At 46.6% G+C, this 18,519-nt stretch overlaps 1 protein-coding gene across 1 annotated transcript in view; it reads right to left on the reverse strand.

Moving 5' to 3' along the window:
• zfat (zinc finger and AT hook domain containing) overlaps positions 1–18,519 on the reverse strand; it is a 48,460-nt gene that overhangs the window by 15,921 nt on the left and 14,020 nt on the right. Inside the window, exons 11-17 of the mRNA XM_083643046.1 lie at positions 11,325–11,416; positions 10,335–10,483; positions 8,333–9,416; positions 7,189–7,315; positions 6,789–7,024; positions 5,404–5,485; positions 4,662–4,781 (exon numbers count right to left, since the gene is read on the reverse strand). Coding sequence (XP_083499172.1) covers positions 4,662–4,781; positions 5,404–5,485; positions 6,789–7,024; positions 7,189–7,315; positions 8,333–9,416; positions 10,335–10,483; positions 11,325–11,416 — 1,890 coding nt within the window. The remainder of the gene's footprint in view (positions 1–4,661; positions 4,782–5,403; positions 5,486–6,788; positions 7,025–7,188; positions 7,316–8,332; positions 9,417–10,334; positions 10,484–11,324; positions 11,417–18,519) is intronic.

Raw genomic sequence — 18,519 nt, forward strand, 5'->3', positions numbered from 1 at the left:
CTTGGCGTCCAAGCGGAAGCCGTTCAGCCACCTCTGCAGGGGGCGCAGCGACAGCAAGCCCAGCGGAACAACAGCTGCGATGGATGTCAGTTTGCCCAAGAGCCGAAGAAACGTGACATAGGGCAACAGTCTTCCCCTTTGGAACAAGGGAAGAAGGCGTAGGATGTCGTCCACACGGTGTGGGGACGGACAGGCTGTCATAGTAACAGTGTTTAATGCTAACCCAATGAAGGTTGTGGTCTGAGATGGTTCTAGACAACTCTTTTCCATATTTACCTTGAGTCCTAGGTGGGACACGTGGGACAGGAGGCACCCTGTATCTTGGGCCACTTGAGCTCGGGATGGTGCGCAGACCAGCCAGTCGTCTAGGTACGGAAGGAAGTATGTCGAGTAGAACCCCCTGGGGTGCGACAGAGGGTCTACAGCCTCGATGGCGCCCTTGGCCAGGAGGGCAGCCAACTCCTGGTCTAAGGCTATGGCTTTCACCGGGTCGTTTATGATGGTAATTTTGACCCGGCTGGATGTTGGGGGCCGGCGTCGGAATTGAAGCTTGTACCCGTGGGTTAAGGTGGCAACCACCCACGGGTCTGAAGCATGAGCAGCCCAGTACCTGAGCTGCTGATATAAAATATCCGACAGCCGGCCCCGCGGCTTCAATGTCCGCCCCCCCGGCCCCTAGGGGCCCTGAAGGGGGGACGGACAGGATCCGGGGCCCGAGGCCGATTGGAGGGCCGAAAGTCACGGCCCCGCCTCTGCGTGTACTGCTGAGGTTCACGACGGCTACTGATGTGCGCTGGTGGTGGAAAGCTGGCTCGGGGAGCAGCCGAGGGGCCCCTGGGCCTGGTGGGCGGAGGCATACGGCGAAGACCTGCCAGCTGCTGCCTGGTCTGCCCAGCCTGGATGGTTCGTTCCAGCGCTTCCTGTGCCGCTGACCCGAACATCTCTCCTGGCTCCACTGGGAGGCTACGGAGAGTCCTCCTCGATGCCTCAGTCAAATTAGACTGTGAAAGCCAGACTTGGCGACGAGTTTGGACCAGGACGGACATCATCCGTCCAATTTCCCTGGCCATAAGGCCGAACGCCTCCAGTGACGCATCACAGAAGGCCACGGAGTCAGCATTCACATTGCCCTCCTGTAGTGAAGCAGAGAGGGCGAGCATGAGGTGTGACAGGGAGTTGCCTATACGACCGGCCCGAGCTCCCGCACCATAAGCCCTTGTGAGAAGGTCGTCAGTCATCCGACACTGGGGTCGGGGGCACCTAGCATCCCTTCGCAGAGCCTCATCGGGGGAAACAATGAGGGATGCGATGGCAGGCTCCATAGCTGGCATGTGATCCAGGCCAACTCTTGCCGTGTCGTGCATGGCTGCCAGGGTTCGACCATCAGCAGAGAGACGGGAGCAAGCTCCAGTGTCCCTCCAACAGGCCTGCAACTCCCTCATGTAGTCCACTGAGTGAGGGACCTCAAAGGCAGTGGAGGCTGGCCTGCGCCTGAAGAAGGCGCTTGCGGGAGCCGATTCCACCTGCTGCGGTATATCCATGCGTAGGTGATCTAGCGCCCTGCGCATGACCGTACGCATGGGGCGGTCCTCCGTCTCAGCCAGCGAACTGTGAGCGGAGGAATGGGAGCCCGGCCCTGAGGCCCGGGAGACCCCATCCAATGAGTCTTCCCCATAATCACGAAAGTGAGTCGCAGAAGCTGCCAGGGAGAGTGTCTCCTCCTCTGGGGCAAGCGCCGGCATTGGAGGAGTGGGCACCTCAGCCTCCTCTGAAGGGACACCAGGCTGGTGAGCCATGAGCATGGACCTCATCTGGGCCAGCTCAGCGGACAGCTGATCCACCTTTGATGACAGCCCACTGCGGTCAGACTTCGTCTTTTTCTTGGAGGGTCCAACCGCAGCGGCCTCAGCCAGACGCTTAGAGCTCCTACGTTGGAGCGGAGACACTTGGCCCGATGGGGGGATGTCACCTTCGCCCATTGGGTGTTCCAGCTCTGCCAGTCTGACAGCCCTAACTGCCCTAGGCATGTAGCTGCAGTTCATGCATGGATTGTCCGACAGTGCCTCCCTCAGGTGCACAGGACCAAGGCACGCGGGGCAGAGATCATGGCCATCCTCTGGCTGCAGAGGAGCCTCACAGGATGTGCAATAATGTGCATTATCCATCATGGTGGCACCAGTTAGGAACAACACCACACCGGCTAATGCACACCCTTCACAGTTAGCCCAGAGCGCGGACGCAACTGGTCCCTACTGTAGATGCTGTATGCTGGGGGGAGGGAGCGCGTACGCTGCCTATACCAGCAGGCAGCAGAGGCTTACTCATACACAGTATATATATATACGGTACACACAATGTAATTAATTAATATATATATTAATTAATATTACTGTCACTAGCAGTGGTTAGTCAAACAAAACAACATCTAAACTCATCCAAAATGAAAACACTACTCACAGCGCTGACGCTATAACGTTAGTGAACAGAATGAGACCATATACTGGGGGGAGGGAGCGCGTACGCTGCCTACACCAGCAGAGGCTATTTCTTTTTTCTTTTCTTTTTTTTTTCTTTTTTTTTTTAACCACTCTTACAACGAAAAAACACTCATCATAGCGCTGAAGCTATAACGTTAATGAACAAAATGAGGCCATATGCTGGGAAGAGGGAGCGCGCACGCAGCCTTCCCCAACAGAGGTTTATTCAAGTTACATAACAATAACGATAACCAATAACAACCGGGAAGTGCTAACGCAACCCTCCGGCAAACATCAGTAACAGATAACGTTACTCTTTTTTAAACAAACCACACTTGTAATGCCGGGAGGAGGCTGCGCAACGCAACACTCACCGGCAAGTCTGCAGCAGTAGGTATCATTGAAGATACAGCTTTGCAAACAATTATGAAGTCACCTCACCTTGTCCGGAGAGGGAAGTGGAAAACACTGCCTTACCGGCGAAAGAACGCCGCAGCGTCCACCTGCACAAAAAATAACTCCTCTCATACGAGGAAGAGATTTCCGTCGCAGCTCCTGGAGGGCGAACGTTCGCTGCTCCGACCAACAACGGCCGCGGAACTACTAGCAACGGAATGTACGTTTAATATGAAGTATCTCGTAATGCTTTCAAAAGCACTCTGCGCGCGAGAAGTTGAAAAGGAAATGATCCCTGATGACACCGGAAGATATAACCTCTGTCCGGTCATCCAGGGGGTCACAGGTGACATTGTTGGTATACATACTCGAACTGCGCATGCGCGAAGGGGAATATTCAGTGCTTAAGCACCGCCTCTGGCGGTCAGCAGGGATGAAATAGAACCGGTTTGGGCTCGTACACCGAACCGAACCGGTAAAACCGGAAATCGACCCATGCCGGACCAAAACATAAAAAATGCGGGTTTAACTCATTGAGTGCCAAGGACGAGTATGTTCGTCAATTGGTTTAGTAACGTAGAGTGCCAAGGACGAGTATGTTCGTCAATTGCGTTTTTTGACGGTGGGACGTGGATCAAAGCCAGATCCATCTCCTGTGAAAGTATGGTGCATGTTGAATGTGTAAAAGCTATTTTACGGACCCATTAGGTGGCGACAGTGCTCTCCAGATTAGAGAAAGGCGAGGAAAAACAGCAGAAAAAGCCGTGATGAAACCATTCTCATGAGAATCGTTTGGCTTTTTGCTGTCGCGCTGGGAGCCGGCGCACAACGGTGGGGGGCTCCGAAAATAGACTCTGGGTGCAGCGCGCTTTGAAACGCGCAGCAGAAAGCCCAGAAAGCCCAGAATCGGACGCAGCTTCATCCCAGCTCACAACCGAAACCCCAGAAACGAGCGAGCCCGATCCAGACACCCCCGACGAGCGGCCGCCATCCAGGCAGCAGAGACTCGCCTGACACACGCAGCACTCAGGACGAGCAGAGCCACCAGAGACACACCCACGGAGGAGGAGTTTGCAGTAGAGGGGGGTGGGGGTGCTGTTATATTGAAGGAAATTACTGTTCAGATGTTTCAGATCAGAAAATATTAGCTTCAGAGTCAGTGATTTGCTTGAAATGCTATATTTCACAAAAGGCTCAATATCTCAGCTTCTAGATGGAAACGCCAATTTTTTCTGTTTTTGACCTATCTTCTCCGGCTGATAACTAAAGAACGGAAAATGATATCAATAAACTTTTTTTTGCTGCTGATACAATAGAGTCTCATCGTTCTTTGTGCGTGTTCGGTGTTTACATAGTAATATCACACAATATTCTGTGGGCCTCGAGAAATCACTGAAAACGCTCTGAAACTCTGGCACTGGGAGCGTCCGTTCTCCAAAAGTGGCTGGCACTCAATGAGTTAAAGAAAATATTTTTTCCATGTTTGTTTGTTTTGTTTTTTTGGTCGCCCAGGGCGCTCCAAGCCATTTCAGGGGAGGCTCAGTGAATGGAAGTGAAAAAATATTAGTTATTACATTAGTTATCAAAAGGAGATTACATAGAATAAATAATAGATAAACTAATAAATACCTTCACACCATACATTACCTACACACCTTTTTTATGTATTTGGTGTAGTCTGAAATATGTCGAACAGCAATATCAGGCTATTTTGGTGTGTCTGTGTGTGTGTGTGTGTGTGTGTGTGTGTGTGTGTGTGTGTGTGTGTGTGTGTGTGTGTGTGTGTACCTTGGTGGGCCCAGATGTGTTGCTGAAGGTCACTGCTGTTCTTTAGGAAGTAAGAGTCACAGTAGGGGCATTTCTCTGCACGCTTCACCATCAGTCCTTTACCCTGCAAGGAACCTGTGTCTGTATAAAACGTATGCACACGCACGCACGTGCGTGCGCACACACACACACACACACACACACACACATACACACATACATAGAAAAATTACCTGTCACCTTTACTAACACTTGATTGTCAATAGTTCAACTTGGCTTCTACAATCAAAACAAATAATCCCAGAGCTATAAACAAAAAGTTTGGCCAGGCTCTACTATATGTAACCATGCCACCCATATCATCCTATTGAGATACCAAACAGTCTTAATATGAGAAGACATCCAATTGCCAGTTACCTAGCAACAATCATGGAGCTAAAATGGCTGCCGCTGAAATGTGAAAATGCCAAACATGTCAGTTTCTGGCTGTGTGAGAAGGCCTTAGTGCTGAGGTTGCTTCAGCCCACAGCCGAGAAAGGTCTGCTAACACTCAACACTGATTTTCCTCCATCAAACTGTACAGGCAGGTGTGAAATCATGAACGTGTGTGTGTGTGTGTGTGTGTGTGTGTGTGTGTGTGTGTGTGTGTGTGTGTGTGTGTGTGTGTGTGTGTGTGTGTGTGTGTGTGTGTGTGTGTGTGTGTGCGTGTGTGTGAAGGTGTGTTCGTCGATGTCTGTATACTGTATATTTGTGTGTTCTTTACCAGGGTGGGATGTTTTGATGTGGTTTTTCAGTCTGTGCTCTGGATAGCTCTGATGGCAGACAGGACAGGCTACATTCTTCCCCTGTAAACAGCAGCAACACACATTAAGACCTACATCTGTCGAACTCTCCAAGAGAAACCAACAGACACATTAAGACCTACATCTGTAGAGCTCTCCAAGAGAAACCAACAGACACACTAAGACCTCTGCAGATCTCTCCAAGAGAAACCAACAGACACACTAAGACCTCTGCAGATCTCTCCAAGAGAAACCACAGACCCATTAAGACCTCTGTACAGCTCTCCAAGAGAAACCATACACATTAAGACCTTTGTAGATCTCTCCAAGAGAAACCAACAGACAGACCTCTGTAGATCTCTCCAAGAGAAACCATACATATTAAGACCTCTGTAGATCTCTCCAAGAGAAACCACATACACATTAAGACCTCTGTAGATCTCTCCAAGAGAAACCATACACATTAAGACCTCTGTAGATCTCTCAAAGAGAAACCAACAGACACATTAAGACCTCTGTAGATCTCTCCAAGAGAAACCATACACATTAAGACCTCTGTAGATCTCTCAAAGAGAAACCAACAGACACATTAAGACCTCTGTAGATCTCTCCAAGAGAAACCATACACATTAAGAGCTCTGTAGATCTCTCCAAGAGAAACCATACACATTAAGACCTCTGTAGATCTCTCAAAGAGAAACCAACAGACACATTAAGACCTCTGTAGATCTCTCCAAGAGAAACCACAGACACATTAAGACCTCTGTAGATCTCTCCAAGAGAAACCACATACACATTAAGACCTCTGTAGATCTCTCCAAGAGAAACCATACACATTAAGACCTCTGTAGATCTCTCCAAGAGAAACCAACAGACACATTAAGACCTCTGTAGATCTCTCCAAGAGAAACCATACACATTAAGACCTCTGTAGATCTCTCAAAGAGAAACCACAGACACATTAAGACCTTTGTAGATCTCTCCAAGAGAACCCATACACATTAAGACCTCTGTAGATCTCTCCAAGAGAAACCACAGACACATTAAGACCTTTGTAGATCTCTCCAAGAGAAACCATACACATTAAGACCTCTGTAGATCTCTCCAAGAGAAACCAACAGACACATTAAGACCTCTGTAGATCTCTCCAAGAAAAAATAAGTGTCATTTTTCACAACCGACATAGAGATTCATGTATAATGGCAGATTTTTCCTGGGCCTAGGGGTTAACTGCAGTTAGAGTATTAAAGTTCTACAACATTACGACTGCACCATGAGTTATAATTTTCATCTTTATTACTAACTTGACCATTAACTTGAGCAGAATTGAAGATGCTGGTGGTGTGGAGTGGTTAAGGCTGGTTACCTGTTCCTGGTGTAGTGTCCTCAGATGGGCTTGTAGCTTGTATTTATCAGGAGTTGTGTATTTACAGTGGGGATTGGGGCAAGGCAGCAGCAAGCCACTGTGCTTCTGGACCAGATGGCGTTTTAAACAGCTTTTAGTGATGGAAGAGTAGCTACACTGTGAGCAGTAATGCACATGCTCCTTGGTGTGTGTGCGCACGTGGAGGTTGTAATGGACTTTGTACCAGAACAGTTTGCCTGTGGAGCACAGAAGACTTGGTTAAAAGCAGCAGAACATGTTTAGACCATTGACAGTAAATATGTTTAGACTCAAGGTTGATAGACAAACAACAAGAAAAAAACAGCAAAATAGAACAGAACAGAGAAGGACCAGCCTACTCATGGGTGCGTTATCGTCTCACCACAGTATTGACACTCCAGGTCTCCATAGATCTTTCTGAGTCGTTGGAAAGTTTCCATATTGAGCCGAGTCTTCTGAAGAGATGACACCACCTGCTGGAACGCAGTCTGGTGGACCGCCTCCGACACCTGGGAGCAGAAAACATTGAGGGGTCAGACTGCTGGGAACAGAAGACAAGGAGCCAGGCTGCTCGGAGTCGTTAAAGCAGGGCCCATACCACAAGAACCTTAAAAAAAGATTAAATATAATTGATTGGATTTATATAGCGCTTTTCTAGATACTCAAAGCACACATATCAGGGGGCGGGAGGAGGGAACTCAACTCATCCACCACCAATGGGTAGCGCCCACCTGGGTGATGCATGCAGCCTGCTTGAGCCGAAAGTATAGTGGTAGTAGCCGAAATAGGAGAGGTTAATTACAATTTAGGCATTTAGTAGAAGCTCGTATCTAAAGTAACAATTCAATTCAATTCAAAACTTTATTCGGAATCGGGACACAGCTCAGGGGGGTCCATAGTACAACAGACATCATACAGAATATATAAATAAAGATATAGAGAGAGAGATTATAAGAAAAACACAGGTATTACAGGTATTGCACCAAAATACCTGGTGGTACATACAACTGCAATAGTCAAATTATATAATTGCAAGTTTTGCCTAATTTAAAACAATGCTATACAACACTAAGGATAACAGCTTTTTTGGAAGTGAAGGAGAAATTAAACCAAGGAAACATTATGTAGAATCTTGAGCTTAAGAGGAAAATTCCTCTAAGGAAAGCAATTTATGTCTGACATATAAATGAATAATTTGTACTGTAATTCAAAATCATGACTTACTGCATATATACACAGAATTACCAAAATGACTGAATGCATTAAATGAATAAACAGATAAAATAATTGAATCAAATGAAATAAATCAGGGATTGCCAAATATCAATAGATACTAGCATAAAATATTGGACCAACCACACTAAATTATGGTAATTAGTATGAGAGAATTTCCCCCAACACCAATTTAAAACACCAGAAACCAAAGGAAAGGTGCTGACAGTTTTATGCATCTCTAAAAAGAAATAATAAATTATGCGACACACAGAAACAGCTGGCAATTAATGCCTGCATTTACCGGTACTTACCTTGTCAGAATGTGGAGTTGGGCTGTCTTCCACCGGAGATGCTTGTGCTTGTGTATTGTCTGATGACGGACATGTGTGTGTGTTCTCCAAGTCAGGTGTCTCTGTATTTTCTGATGATGACGATGTGTGTGTGTTTTCAGCTGCATGCATATTCTCATCAGCTGGGTGTGTGTTTTGTGATAAAGGCGTGTGTGTGTTGTCTTGAGTTCTGTATGTGTTGTCGAATGCAGCAGTGTGTGTGTTCTCCGATGATAATGATGTGTGTGTGTTCTCTTCTGATTCAGGGGTGCATGTGACCGCTGTGCTGTCCTGTGACCTTTCCCCAGCTGTTGCCTCTGACCAATCAGCAGCCTTCATACATTCTCCCTCCTGTCTGGGAGTGGTGGTTTCTATGGAAGCAGGCTCTGAACAGCCATTTTCTAACTCTGCCTTTTCCCCTGTCTCTCCTTCTATCCTCTGCTCTTCTTCTGTCCTCTCATCCTCTGTCCTCTCATCCTGACAGTTAGCTCGTTCGTCCGCCTCCTCTTGCGTTCTCTCTTCCCTCGCTCCTGCTTTCAGCCTCTCGTCCTCCCCATCTCTCCACTCCTTTCCTCGGATGCCATTTTTTCCATCCTCCTCCCTCCTCTTCTCATCTTGCCCCTCCTCCTCTCGCCTATCCTCTTCCCTCCTCTCCAAGAGTATGCACCGCTCTTCCTCTCGCATCTCTTCATCTCTCCCGTTTTCCTGCCCCTCTCTCCACCCGTCTCCCTCAGGCTGTATCAGGTAGTAGCTGTTGTTGATGCAGTCGGTGAAGGCCTGCTCTTGGTCCAGGTCGGGGTGAGACTCTTTGAGGTGACTCTTCAGCCTCTGAGAGCTGACAAACCTCCCTCTGCACCTGCAGCACACGTACAGGAAGAGGTGCTTTCTGACGTGGGCGGCGAGGGCGGCCATCTTGGTGGCGGCGTGGTCGCAGAGCAGGCAGGCGAAGGGCCGCAGAGGCCCGTGGACCAACAGGTGGCGCTCCCGCTCCAACTGGTTCTTAAAGCGACGGTTGCAGGTGGGACAGTGGTACAGGAGCTGCCTCTGGCCCTGACGAGTCTTTAACCTAGACGGGATAGACAGACAGATTAGACAGATTAGAAAGACAATTAGATAGACCCCTTTTAGACTGAGAGGGGGATGGGCAGGACAGATATATCACTCCAATTTCCACTCAAAGGCTAGAGGGACAGCAATACTAATTGACAAAAATACACCATTTACAATGACAACCAAGTGTAGAAGCTGACACCACAGGACGCTACGTTATTGTGGTGGGACAACTTTATGCATTTCCGTTCATGTTAGCCAATTTGTATGCACCAAACTGGGATAACCCAGTATGTTCTTCTCCAATCATTTTTCCCACTTATCAAACATGACATCGCACAACCTTATCCTATGAACTGTGTTCTCTCCCCCGTCTTAGACCGTAGTTTGCAAAAAAATACTTCCCTGTCTAAGTCAGCATGTTCAATCCGGCTTTTTCTTAAATCATATGGCGTGACTGATGTGTGGCGGTTTCGTAATCGCACTTCCAGAGGATATTATTTTTTCTCCCCAGTACATAAGACTTATTCTCGTATAGACAATTATCTCCTGGAGAAAAGACTCCTTCCCCTTACAACCAAGTGTGATTATGGAACTATAGTTATTTCAGAGCATGGTCCATTAACTATGACAATGCATATTCCCAATACACAATCCAGTTATCGCCCTTGGAGACTCAATCCTCTGCTTCTATCAGAGGAAACCTTCACTAATTTAATCAAATCTGAAATTATGTTCCGTCTCCATTCATTGCACTGTTTGGTTTGGCACCTTTGGATGTCCATCTTAGTAGGTGGGAAATTAGCATGTTGGTCTTCTGCTCTCTCCTGGCCAGGAGACTGATATTATTTAAGTGGAAAGATCCTGTACCCTGCTCAAAAAGAAAGACAAATAGATAGACAGATAGATACATAGATAGAGGTAAAGATGCAACCTGAGTTGTTGGTAGCTCTGGTGGACAGCAGGGTCATTCAGGTTATGCCGTTGCTCCATGTGTTTTAGCAAGTTCTTCACATCAGAGTATTTCTTTTGACAGAAACTGCAATGCTGCTTCACCTTCAGATGGACCCGCTCTGTATGGACCTGTACAACCAGACAGACAGAACCACAAGCAGAAACACAGTATGGCTGAAGATCTGTATAATAACAACAATTATGCAAATAATACCAAAGCTACTACTAATACTAATTTAATAGTATTACCGTAAATTCCGGACTATAAGCCGCACCGGTGTATAAGCCGCACCTGCAAAGTTGACTATTTTTTTCTTATATAAGCCGCACCGGACTATAAGCCGCGGGTGTTTTAATGGTATTTTTTTTTATTGTGTTTTAATGTTTAATTACCATATGTAAGGGTTCATGCACAGAGGGGATTGTCGGGAAAGAGATGGCTGTTTGAGGAAGCTCCCATTTATTAACATTTCAACAAAACAACATAACACAACACCACCTGTGTTGTTATTTACAGTGCACACAGTGTCATACAGTGCCATACAGTGTGGTGAAAAGAGGGCAAGAGAGGAAATTAAAACAGAAGTGGATTTATAGTTAGAAAGAGTGCTAAAAAAGAGAGATTTTTTTTTTCTTTTTTCGAAAAAATCCATAGATAAGCCGCACCGTTATATAAGCCGCAGGGGCCAAAAAAGGCAAAAAAACAGGAAAAAAGGTGCGGCTTATAGTCCGGAATTTACGGTAGTACTAACACATGATCCGTGGTAAAACAGTTGTTTTCTGTGGGGAGAGTGGTGCCGTGCCTCCCATCTATGCAGTAGCGCTACCCTTGTCATCACGCACTGCTCGAATTTGCCACCTTGCGCTGCGCTCAAAGTTCAAATTGTTTACCGCTGACCTTTCTCCCTTCTACCTCACAGTGAGAGAAGAGAAGTTCTCTTATCATCTGAAGGCAGCTTAACAATAATACCTTAAGGTGCCCGGGGCTGAGGCAGGTGAAAGCACAGTGTTGACAGCTGAACTTCTCTCCTGTGTGCTTCCTCAGGTGAACATTCAGGTTGGCTTTGAAAGAAAAAACACAACAAACAGAAGTAAGCAGCTCTTGTTGGGTTTCAAACTGGAATTCCAATTACAAAATAACTTGAGGTTATGAATATAACCCCGGTTTTATGAATAATATGAGTGAGATGACTCACTTTTGGACCAGATCCTCTCTGGGCCCTAGACAAAAGCACATTTATTATTTCTACACCAAATATCCATAGTAGGGATGCACGATAATTATCGGACCGATAAATTATCGGCCAATATGGCCATTTGCGTTATTATTTATTATTCCGATAATGGCCTTTTTCCGATAAATTATCCGATAATAATCCTGCTTTATTTTTTGCCTCGGAAGCGGAGCTTTTGTTGTCGCACATTCGTGACATCACAGCTGCGACGCAAACATGGCTGCTGCCAGTATGCTGCAGTTTCAGAATTATCAAGCTACTGTAATTTGCAATCCATGTCCCACACAGGTTCCGAGAGGAGGGGAAACCAATAAGCTGGCATTACGTTAAACCAAAGCTGGCGATGATGCAGCGGATATGTTTGTTGTTATTGTTAGCGAGTTTTGTTAGCATTAGCTCGTCGTGCGGCCTACCCTGCAGACTCGTCCGCTTGGCAGACAAAATGCTTGTGACATTTACAGTCTGTGGCTTGTGATCAAACAGCCCCGCAAAAGCACTTAATACACAGAGCTGGCGTAAACTTATAGAAACTAATGGAAACCCCTTTACCCGAAATGAAACATCCAGGGATTGTGTATTTAACTCGCAACCACTCGCTAACGTTAAGCTAACCGCGCTAGTTAGCGTTAGCTGCTGGACCATAGTGCTGGACAGAGCCATCTAACAGCCAATAATGAAAACAAAGGCGCAGTCGCGCGCACATTAGGCTACATAAAAAGCATCAGTCAGTCAACATAGGGTTCTTTTCTTTAATCTGGTGGCAGCATTTTTCAGTAAAAAGTGAAACGACACAGATGGTTTATATAGTGCCTGCCCCATTCATTGGGCCCAGGCTACAACTCACTGAGAACTGGAACCCATGCAAAATTTTAACAGATCAGTATGACAAGTCTAAATTACTATGCCTTTTGTCATTGTGTTTTATCTGCAGACTAAGCAGCTTGGCTTTCCGTTATATAAAAGCCTTTATTTTTGTATTGACTATAATTGAGTGATACACTTTATTAAAACAATCATATTATATCAGAAGTTTTCTTCGTTTTGCGTTCACAGTGATGTCAGTTAGATTTGGTTAGGTCAGAACTATGCTCACTACATCCATACATCTACCCTAACCCTTTTTTAACCCCAGGTGTGCATAAAATACAGGTTAAAAACTAAAAATATATATATATATATTTTTTTTTATATAATAATTATCGGTTATATCGTATCGGTTATCGGCCAAGAAGAATATATTTATCGGTTATCGTATCGGCTCTAAAAATCCATATCGTGCATCCCTAATCCATAGTTTGTGGTCAGCGAAATAAAGTTTTTCCTCCCTCCGCCACTAGGGGCACTAGCCCCGCCCTATGTGGGATAACGTCATTCTTGATGAGCATTCTTCTCGCGTTACGTTTCATTTCTAATAAAACAGGGCTGAGACATCCAGTCTATAGAACCTGTGCCACACACAGGACTGAGACATCCAGTCTATATAACCTGTGCCCCACACAGGACTGAGACATCCAGTCTATATAACCTGTGCCACACACAGGACTGAGACATCCAGTCTATAGAACCTGTGCCACACACAGGACTGAGACATCCAGTCTATATAACCTGTGCCACACACAGGGCTAAGACATCCAGTCTATAGAACCTGTGCCACACACAGGACTGAGACATCCAGTCTATATAACCTGTGCCACACACAGGGCTAAGACATCCAGTCTATATAACCTGTGCCCCACACAGGACTGAGACATCCAGTCTATATAACCTGTGCCACACACAGGACTGAGACATCCAGTCTATAGAACCTGTGCCCCACACAGGACTGAGACATCCAGTCTATATAACCTGTGCCACACACAGGACTGAGACATCCAGTCTATAGAACCTGTGCCACACACAGGGCTAAGACATCCAGTCTATATAACCTGTGCCACAGACAGGGCTAAGACATCCAGTCTATAGAACCTGTGCCCCACACAGGGCTAAGACATCCAGTCTATAGAACCTGTGCCACACACAGGGCTAAGACATCCAGTCTATATAACCTGTGCCACACACAGGGCTAAGACATCCAGTCTATAGAACCTGTGCCACACACAGGGCTGAGACATCCAGTCTATAGAACCTGTGCCACACACAGGACTGAGACATCCAGTCTATAGAACCTGTGCCACACACAGGACTGAGACATCCAGTCTATAGAACCTGTGCCACACACAGGACTGAGACATCCAGTCTATAGAACCTGTGCCACACACAGGACTGAGACATCCAGTCTATAGAACCTGTGCCACACACAGGACTGAGACATCCAGTCTATAGAACCTGTGCCACACACAGGACTGAGACATCCAGTCTATAGAACCTGTGCCACACACAGGGCTAAGACATCCAGTCTATATAACCTGTGCCACAGACAGGGCTAAGACATCCAGTCTATAGAACCTGTGCCCCACACAGGGCTAAGACATCCAGTCTATAGAACCTGTGCCACACACAGGGCTAAGACATCCAGTCTATATAACCTGTGCCACACACAGGGCTAAGACATCCAGTCTATAGAACCTGTGCCACACACAGGGCTGAGACATCCAGTCTATAGAACCTGTGCCACACACAGGACTGAGACATCCAGTCTATAGAACCTGTGCCACACACAGGACTGAGACATCCAGTCTATAGAACCTGTGCCACACACAGGACTGAGACATCCAGTCTATAGAACCTGTGCCACACACAGGACTGAGACATCCAGTCTATAGAACCTGTGCCACACACAGGACTGAGACATCCAGTCTATAGAACCTGTGCCACATACAGGACTGAGACATCCAGTCTATAGAACCTGTGCCACACACAGGACTGAGACATCCAGTCTATAGAACCTGTGCCCCACACAGGGCTAAGACATCCAGTCTATATAACCTGTGCCACAGACAGGGCTAAGACATCCAGTCTATAGAACCTGTGCCCCACACAGGGCTAAGACATCCAGTCTATAGAACCTGTGCCACACACAGGGCTAAGACATCCAGTCTATAGAACCTGTGCCACACACAGGGCTAAGACATCCAGTCTATAGAACCTGTGCCACACACAGGGCTAAGACATCCAGTCTATATAACCTGTGCCACACACAGGGCTAAGACATCCAGTCTATAGAACCTGTGCCACACACAGGGCTAAGACATCCAGTCTATAGAACCTGTGCCACACACAGGGCTAAGACATCCAGTCTATAGAACCTGTGCCACACACAGGGCTAAGACATCCAGTCTATAGAACCTGTGCTACACACAGGACTGAGACATCCAGTCTATAGAACCTGTGCCACACACAGGACTGAGACATCCAGTCTATAGAACCTGTGCCACACACAGGACTGAGACATCCAGTCTATAGAACCTGTGCCACACACAGGGCTAAGACATCCAGTCTATAGAACCTGTGCCACACACAGGGCTGAGACATCCAGTCTATATAACCTGTGCCACACACAGGGCTGAGACATCCAGTCTATAGAACCTGTGCCACACACAGGGCTGAGACATCCAGTCTATATAACCTGTGCCACACACAGGGCTGAGACATCCAGTCTATATAACCTGTGTCACACACAGGACTGAGACATCCAGTCTATAGAACCTGTGCCACACACAGGGCTGAGACATCCAGTCTATATAACCTGTGCCACACACAGGGCTGAGACATCCAGTCTATATAACCTGTGCCACACACAGGGCTGAGACATCCAGTCTATATAACCTGTGTCACACACAGGACTGAGACATCCAGTCTATAGAACCTGTGCCACACACAGGGCTGAGACATCCAGTCTATATAACCTGTGCCACACACAGGGCTAAGACATCCAGTCTATATAACCTGTGCCACACACAGGACTGAGACATCCAGTCTATAGAACCCAACAAAAGAGAGGGGCGAGGTCCAGCTTGCCGCCGCACAAATGTCCTGAATAGGCACTCGTCTAAAGAGGGCCCAGGATGAAGACATCCCACGAGTAGTGTGCACGGAGCCCCTGAGGTGGGTGTGCCAAGGTAATAGCCTCCACAACTGAATGTAAGAGGCGTTGCTTGGAGGGCCTGTCCAAACACAGTAGCACAGGAGATGAACAGCTGGTCACTCTTCCTGAGTCCCCTCGTCTTGTCCATATAAGTGTACAGGGCACAGACTGGGCATAAACTCTGAGCCTGTTGCTCCCCAGGAGAAGCAGTAACGCAGGGGTCTCAAATTCACGGCCCCCGGGCCAGACATGGTCCCCCAAACGATTTCATACGGCCTGCCACTTGATATCAAGTTATAGTGAAATCAGGCGCACAACTCCGCTCAATGTCAAACACAGAGCGCACGGCATGGAAACCATGAGCAGTATCTGGCAACACGGCTTCACACTCCAGGCCAGTGGTCATCACCGCATGTGAAATCCACCTCATTAGCAGGTGTTTTGACTAATCACTGAGTGAAACCAAGTGGAAAGAAATAAACATTTGCACGATAAAACGTTGTCTTTTGTTGAAAAGTCAAGATGACGCTTTCAAAAGGCAAAAGAAAAGTGAGTCATTTTTTCATCGAGATTCAAGAGGTTTATTGTCACTCCGGTTGCACAAGTACACTCGAGTGAAATTCTTAGGCCGAGAGGCTCCGCAGGACATAAATATAGCAAAATAACACGATATGAAACATGAAACATAGCATACGATCAGCACCATAAATATGAGCAAAATAACAAGCTATGAAACATGGCAAACGGTCAAAAGATCACACAGGAGCAATAATAATATAATTTGAAGGACAAACAGCAATACTCAGTAATAAGCGGAATAGCAATATGAGTGAGAAGAGAAAACCAGTAAATAACACAAGCATAGTCAGAGCAAGGTACGATGAAGGGTAAGGTGTGAGATGTCCTATGACTATACATCAGGTATTACACTGAGTCAATCTTACAATCAGTCGGTCATATTGCACTCCGAACTTGTGCGAGGTGATGTGATGTGTGTGTGTGTGTGTGTGTGTGTGTGTGTGTGTGTGTGTGTGTGTGTGTGTGTGTGTGTGTGTGTGTGTGTGGTGTGTCTGTGCGGTGTGTGTGTGTGTGTGTGTGTGTGTGTGTGCGTGTGTGTGTGTGTGCGTGTGTGTGTGTGTGTGAGCGTGAGTGTGTGTTATTTGTTGAGGAGTCTTATGGCCTGTGGGAAGAACGTATTCCTCAGGCGACTGGTGCGTGTTTTAGTGGTCCTGTATCTCCTCCCTGAGGGCAGGAGGGAGAACATGCTGTTGTGCAGGTGAGTTGGGTCCTTGATGATCCTCAGTGCAGCTGCCGTACCAGCTCGTGAAGCAACCAGTCAGCAGGCTCTCTCTGGTGCCTCGGGAGAAGTCTCTGAGGATTTGGGGCCTCAGGCCAGATCTTCTTAGGCACTTGAGGCCTGCAGGCGCTGTTGGGCTCTTTCGACCACAGTGATGGTGTGATTGGCCCACATCAGGCCCTGGTGGATGTTAACTCCCAGGTACCTAAAGCTGTCCACCCTCTCCACCTAATATCCTCTAACTGCAGCCCTGGAGTGCCCATCGCCCCGCCCACCCTGTACATTCTCAGACCCGGAACCTGTACACTTTCAGACTGGAGTATGTTTCTACACCCACTCCTTCAAAAATAAAAGACGAAATATTTTACTTTTTAAATTGGTGTAGGTATATGCTTGTGTGCATTAGTGTCTTTAGGATGATTGAATGTTTGTATGATTCATGACCAATGTTGACAGGCAATTCCCCCCGATTTTGATCATATTCCTGGGGTTGATCTGGCTAGTTAATCAGCTAGCTATGCTACTAGCTAGCTAGCAACTCGTCCAGCCTGTCCCCACCCGTGGTCGGCCTCAGAGACCCAGGACAGCCCCCTCTCCCCAACCACCCTCCAGCCCACTTCTACCCCGACTTAGAGGCCCCTTCTCCAGGGGAGACCACCTCCGGGAGCCACCCACCTTCCATGAATCTGCCCAACTACATACGAGAAGAATGCTGAGAATCGCGTCATCCCGTCTCCGCCGCTAGGGGCACTAGCCCCGCCCTATACAAGAGACGGCGGAGGCGCCGGGATAATTTTTTTATTATATATCTGACCACAAAATATGGATATTTGGTGTAGAAATAATAAATGCGCTTCTGTCTAGGGCCCAGAGAGAATCTCATCCCATAGTGAGTCATCTCACCATTCGCAGTGAGCACAAACCGGGATTTGAACGTTGATTTCTAGTTGAAAACTGGGTGATATTGGGTCTGAATGTCTAAGACCTAATTTCACCCTCTTTTCAACCAGCTAAAATGCGGTTACAACATCAACGTGTCAAAAAACAGATTTTGGTTAATCATATGGATGATTCGTTAGTTGTAGCTTGAAAGAGAGACAATGTTGATAGTGTGTGTGAATTGGCATTTCTCCAATTCATTGTGTAACTGAGAGTTGAAATGTGGTCTACACAAATACTACATTTCAACGCATTTTTGTCACATGAAATATCATAAAATATCACAAATATGGAACTACATAGACTAGGGCTGTGAATCTTCACTGGCCTCACGATTCGATTCGATTACGATTCAGAGGGCTATGATTCGATTCGATTACGATTATCGATGCATCTCGATGCATCTTAAATCGATGCATCACTTTTTTCCGCAATACATGATTTATTTTTTCTCACTTTCTTTTTTCTCACTGTGTGGCTACTTTTAAAATAAAAGTGCATTTGGAATTGCATTGTTGCATTGTATTATGATCCATAATTAAAATAAACAACTGCATGTACTTCCATTATATTTTATTTGATTATAAAAAATATATATATATATATTTTTTTTTTAAATAATCGATTTTTGACATTTGTGAATCGATGCAGAATCGTGCACGTCCGCATC

The sequence above is a fragment of the Poromitra crassiceps genome, assembly GCF_964638095.1.
Source record: "Poromitra crassiceps genome assembly, chromosome: 1".
NCBI lineage: Eukaryota > Metazoa > Chordata > Actinopteri > Beryciformes > Melamphaidae > Poromitra > Poromitra crassiceps.